This window comes from Eurypyga helias, unplaced genomic scaffold (genome assembly GCF_000690775.1).
Source record: "Eurypyga helias isolate BGI_N326 unplaced genomic scaffold, ASM69077v1 scaffold25447, whole genome shotgun sequence".
NCBI classification, from domain to species: Eukaryota; Metazoa; Chordata; class Aves; order Eurypygiformes; family Eurypygidae; genus Eurypyga; species Eurypyga helias.
Window position 1 is genome coordinate 455 of NW_010262703.1, and position 5,441 is coordinate 5,895.

At 43.2% G+C, this 5,441-nt stretch overlaps 1 protein-coding gene across 1 annotated transcript; it reads left to right on the forward strand.

Annotated features, from left to right (window-relative positions):
- Positions 1-502: 502 nt before the first annotated feature.
- LOC104512730 (neurabin-1-like) lies at positions 503-1,966 on the forward strand (the record flags this gene model as incomplete). The annotated part of the gene is made up of 1 exon (XM_010155825.1): positions 503-1,966. A coding segment is annotated over exon 1 (1,464 nt), but the record flags the coding sequence as incomplete, so codon positions are not given.
- Between the last annotated feature and the right edge of the window lie 3,475 nt (positions 1,967-5,441).

The window sequence follows — 5,441 nt, forward strand, 5'->3', positions numbered from 1 at the left end:
GTGCATGTTTGTGGCATGAGACGACGCTTTGTGAACGGTAAAGTACGATAATCTGTTCTTCCGCTACGCAATGACATTATAGATTGAAAATGATGCACCACAACAGTCGAAAGTTTGTAGAGATAAGTTTTCATGTGTCTGTGCGGCGTTGGGTTGTATTTCTTCACTGTTTTTTTTTTTTCCTAAATGCGTCAAATAATGCTAATGGGAGTTGTGGCTTAGATATAAAGAAGCACAAGTGCCTGACACGATTCAGAGAACCGTCCTTTCTATTGCAGGTTAAATCAGCCCTTGTTCTTGGGAGTCCTGGGTTGTGCTGCTTGGTCAGGATTGACTGCGTGTGTTTAGATATTTGCCTCCGGATCTTCTGTCGAGTATGGCCCTGCTGAAGGGCAGTGCCCCCTGAGAAAAGCACTCCTCGAGCAGAATCTCGGCTGCGACAGACTACTGAGGGCAGTACTGAAGAAACTATGTAAGTTGGTTTTGCACTCCTGGAGTAAACATGATGAAAACGGAGTCTTCAGGAGAAAGATCAACCCTCCGAAGTGCCTCTCCTCACAGAAATGCTTACAGAACTGAGTTTCAGGCACTGAAAAGCACCTTTGACAAACCGAAATCGGATGGAGACCAAAAAACGAAAGAGGAAGGAGAGGCCTCGCAGAGCAGGGGAAGGAAATATGGCTCAAATGTCAATAGGATTAAGAACTTATTTATGCAGATGGGCATGGAGCCCACTGAAAGTGCTGGAGTTCTCCCTAAAACCAGGGGGAAGGGTGGCCCTCCATCACCTCAAAGACGAATTAGGCCTAAAGAATTTGTAGAAAAAGCGGATGGTACAGTCGTCAAATTGGAATCATCCGTCTCGGAAAGGATTAGTAGATTTGATACTATCCATGATGGCCCTTCCTATTCCAAGTTTACTGAAACTCGGAAGATGTTTGAGCGAAACGCTCATGAAATGGGACATTCCAATCGCTATTCCCCAAAGAAAGAGAAAGTTTCCTCCAGTGAGCTCCCGGATGAGTGGTGCAGCTCGAAGTCTCACCGGGGCAGCACTGACTCACTGGACAGCCTTAGCCCAAGGACAGAGACCGTCTCTCCGACTGTGAGTCAGCTCAGTGCAGTGTTTGAAAACACTGACTCGCCCAACGTAATCGTTGTGGAAAAGTCGGAGAACAATGAAGAGTACTCTGTAACTGGTCACTATCCGCTAAACCTCTCGTCTACTGTTGGTAATATCGCCTCCCCTGTGGCAAACCTTGAGGGTTTCAGTCCTTTGAAAGATGGCAACACGTGGTCTCCGCCAGCCAAACCAGGTACAGGCTTGGTGTCTGAGAGCTCTCAGCAGAATAGCATGCCTTCAGCGCCAAGGCAGAAGACGTCCACAGGCACTTCAACAGGTTCAAAACCAACTGAAGAAATCAAGAAGAGTACAGAGGCAAGTGCTGATTCTGTTGAGAGCTCGGCAGCAAGTCAACAGGATTTGGTCAGCGTGCCTGACAGCGAAAGATCTGTGGACAGCTGTGCTAGCAGTAAGTCAAAACCAGAGGCAGAAGTAGTGTTGCAACAGAAGGAACAGTCAGAACATGTAGAGGGTATCTTTGATAGATCCGAAGCTGCAGAAGTACCAAGAAATGTAGCTTCAGGTGGTGATTTTGCCACAGATGCTATTTCAGATGCTACCGAGTCCCATTATGATGAGGCAAGTGAAAAAGAAGTGCATGAAGATGTGAATAACTTCCAGAGTTCCCACGTGTACATGCACTCTGACTACAATGTGTATCGGGTACGATCGAGGTACAATTCTGACTGGGGAGAGACAGGTACAGAACAGGATGATCAGGATGACAGTGACGAAAATAACTGTTATGAACCTGATATGGAATATTCTGAAATTAATGGATTGCCAGATGAAGATGAAATCCCAGCCAACAGAAAAATACAGTTTAGCCGTGCTCCAATTAAGGTAAAATTTCCTACCTTCTTTTTCTGTGGTTTGGTTCGTTTTCAAATGCAACTTTATTTGAAGCAGACTTTTGACAGCTGATCTCAGCTCTGAAAAGATTGCAGAGGATCTTTCCATACGCGTGTTTATTGCAGCCAGCCAGTGAGCGTAATCGTAAATGAAGTAAGGACGCTGAGATCTGATGAGCTTGTGTCATTTCCTAGACTACCTGATGGCTGACTAAGCCAGCAGAAATTGAGAATGACAGCTGGGTTTGTGAAGTTTGAGAATTTTAACATGCATGTTTTGACTTCTGTGACTGAACTGTAATCATGTGGTGAAATACAGAAGTGGGTATTTGGTGGCCTTTGTGCTGCTCATTTTTTTTCGTTTGAAATCACAGCTTCTTTAGATTGAATGGCTTTTCTTCAGCTCTCCTCAGATGTTCTTTGAAGTCCCTGTATTTAAACACTGGGTCATGAAATACAATATGATTATGTCTCACTAGTAGAGGACTTAATATTTTGCATCTGAATTTCTTTTCTAGTAGCATCCTCACTTTTTAAAAACCTTTAACATTTATATTTGTACATCTAGTGTATCTCTGTGCTACAGAGAGGCAGATGTCGGTTGATTGAAATACCTAATGAAGGGTGGGTTTCTTGCAGAGCTCTTGGCTTATTCTTAAGTCCCTTGAAATTACAGCTAAGAATGTTATTCAAGTATTTTTGGTTCAGGAAGGAATAACTAGTAGTGTTTTCCTCTACCAGCTTTTCACTGCGGAGTGTCAGGGTTAAGTATAAAAGTATTTTACTTCCAAGTTGGTTTTAGTGCATGTGGTCTCAAATGGACAATTCCCAAACATAGTCATTTTTTCCAGAAATGGCTCTTGAAATAGCCATTTATCATGGAGTACTTTGAAATCTAAACATTTTAAGATTAAGAATACGTAGTTGAAGTTGACTGTATTTTCGTTGTGTGGGATTAGCAATGACAGTTACTAAATTGACCAACAGGTGTTTCACTATCGAACCTGAAGGGCTGTGGTATACAAGATCTGCATTTACACCACCTGTGGTTTAAATTAGGGTACGATGTGTATTTGTACTGGGGAATTTTCATCTGAATTAAGCAACCAGGTTTTCACATCTGTTTATTGGGGGGTGGAGGGAGGGGCACGGCCTTGTGTTCTTCATGCTTTGGAAAGACCATTTTTTACACTGAAGCGAAGTATTCCAAGCCAAGATAATGGATTTATTTTGTTTTGTTAGTATTTTATTCAGGCTTGCATCATGGACCAAAAATTTTGACAGTGTTTGTTGTCCCTCTAGATTATTCCCGTAATTAAACCAGCTGGTTTTCTTTAATATTTTTTTTTTTTGAGATGAATTAGAGAGAACTTTTATTACAAAGGATTATGGAAGTTGTGTCGTATCCCCCCCTCCCTTCCCCTTTCCCCTCGGGCTGTACTGACAGACAAGATGATGTACTTTCTTCTGAAAGATCTACCAATCATGTGCAGAGAGAGGTTTGTTTAATCATATTTACTACTATTCCAAAAGAGAAGAGTCCAGAAAGTGACTCCACTGATTTTATTCTTGAGATGGTCAGACTTTTCTGTTGTTTGTTTTGAAAAAGCTAACAGTGACACCCTTAATGCAGTATATTGCTATTGTCTGTCTGATTCATGCTGAGTGCTATAGGGGTATCCCTCAATTCTTTAGTTATATGTTTCTTTTCTTCCCAAGTTTTTCGTGCTATGTTAATTTCAGATTACATATTATCAAGTAATAATAATGGTCCATCAGGAAAACGCTCTAAGAGTCATTTGTGTAAATAATATAAAGAGTATGTTTGTCATGGTTTTAAGCATAAAGCACTCTTAACAAGCTTATCCAAAGTAAAAAGAATCGTTGCTTTAATTATTTTAACATCTTCATTGTGGGTAGGAAGAAAACAGAATAAAAGCTGCATTGAGAGAGAAGAGCGTAGGCGGGATTGGGAGGTTTGGGAGATTCCCTGCTTTGTGTCCTGGGTGCCCCCAGTGCATGCAGTCTGTTAGTCGTGAGGAGACAAAAGTGAGGGAGAAGTACAGCAAAAGTTACGGAAGATGAAAAGCTGCTTCTCGAGCCTTCTCCCTTTGCTCCTCAGCACGCTGTAATTCCCTCGGCAGTGCCAAACGTCGTAAGCTCAGCCCCACTGCCGTGGGCAGGGTTTCGGGAAGGGTGGCCGGAGAATCCTCTGGTGGGTCCTGGGAGGCTCGGGAGTCTGTGGGCTCCTGCGCTGCTTCTCTGGCAGTGCTGCCAATTCGGCACGATGCTGGGAGTCCTGAGCTGGCCCTGGCAGGCGGTTTCTGCCCAGCAGAAGGGTACTGATGAGCAGTGCCAAGGGCAAGGGGGCCTTGGGTTGTCTTGGTGCTGGCAGGTGAACTTAGCCGAATGCACGCTGTACCCATCCGTTACGTGAGGAGGATGCTTGCGGGCTGAACAGACGGCAGCTATTTAAAAATTTTTCTGTTGCAGGTGATTCTGTGTGTTAGTGGGCATAACTAGTTTCATTAATACTTTCCTGAATGTCATCTCATGCACAGCATAACTGAGAGAGGGGAAAATACGAAACACCGTAGGAGTATTTTCTGAACTGTTGAAAACTGATTTGTCTTTAATGATGTGATGCAATATGTGCTTAACTACTCTGCTAGATAGTGGTGTGAAAAGTCCAACCCAGACTCTAGATTTTAGTGCTGATTTCACAGTATTTGTACCCCCTCTCCCTCTTTACAGGTGAGCTCTGAAATAATTACCAAAATTGGCATTTCAGTGTGAAACTTGAGAAATGAGAGGGTAGTTATTGCCATAAAGTTGTTATTTGAAGGTCTCAATAGGTGTAGATAAACATCTTTTAACTGTGTTTCTAAGGGATTTTTCAAGTTGACATGTAAGAAGTAAGTGAGAAGAGTGCCGAGACTGAAGAGCAGAGAGATTTCATGTAGCACTAAGGGGAATCCTTTCTGTCCCTTTAGGGAGGATGCCTTGGACTATGAGAAGCAATGAAGTCTAGGCGGAGGGATGAATAAATAAAATCTTACTCGTCAGACTGATAGAGCTTGAGTTCTGCTCGTCTCCCGAGCAGGAAAAAGACACGGTTATTGAGAAACTCATTGTGAAAAGAAAGACTCAAGTCAATTGATGCATGAAATTATATTTCATCACAGTCTGTAACTTTGCTATCACAGATCCCATGCTCCATGGGCCATTTACTCTGCTCTAGGATGACGGGATGTTTGCCGATCTCTTCTGTGGTGAATGTCCCATTAGGAGTAGGTGGCCATTACAGGCTTGGAGAGTTTCTAGGTATTTGGAGTGTGGCATTGCTGATGTGAGCAGTCGTGCATGTTTGTGGGAGCGTAAGTCAGCTAGGTGCCACTCAATAACAAGCCAGCCTGAATGGGCCCAAGAGTTGGTGCTGGGAGTGAGAGTGGGCATGAGTGTGTTGC